The 269-nt window shown below is 51.7% G+C and overlaps 1 protein-coding gene across 1 annotated transcript in view; it reads left to right on the top strand.

Moving 5' to 3' along the window:
• Nucleotides 1–170, top strand: part of EMH_0044410 (uncharacterized protein) — a gene marked incomplete at both ends in the record, with an annotated part of 542 nt that extends 372 nt beyond the window's left edge. Inside the window, one exon of the mRNA XM_013495960.1 lies at nucleotides 66–170. Within this exon, the coding sequence (XP_013351414.1) occupies nucleotides 66–170 (105 nt within the window). The remainder of the gene's footprint in view (nucleotides 1–65) is intronic.
• Nucleotides 171–269: the final 99 nt, after the last annotated feature.

The raw sequence follows: 269 nt of genomic DNA, 5'->3' as shown, positions 1-269 counted from the left end.
TCCATCTCCAAATGCCGCCGCAGCGTCGCCTCGTCATCCCACATTTCACTCTCGCGGCTGCACAGCGCCTACAGCAGCAGCAGCAGCAGCAGCAGCAGCAGCAGCAGCAGCAGCAGCAGCAGGAACAGCAGCAGCAGCAGTTTAAGCAGCATGAGAAGCAGCAACAGTAGAAGCAGCAGCAGCAGAAGCAGCAGCAGCAGAAGATTGGAGACAAAAAAGCAAAAGAAAAAGGAGACAAAAGACAAACAAACAAACAAAAAAGACAAAAA

This window comes from Eimeria mitis, genomic scaffold (genome assembly GCF_000499745.2).
Source record: "Eimeria mitis Houghton genomic scaffold, Emh_scaff1841, whole genome shotgun sequence".
Lineage (NCBI taxonomy): Eukaryota > Apicomplexa > Conoidasida > Eucoccidiorida > Eimeriidae > Eimeria > Eimeria mitis.
Note: the sequence above shows the minus strand (reverse complement) of the source record. Positions and strands in the feature narration are given on the sequence as shown.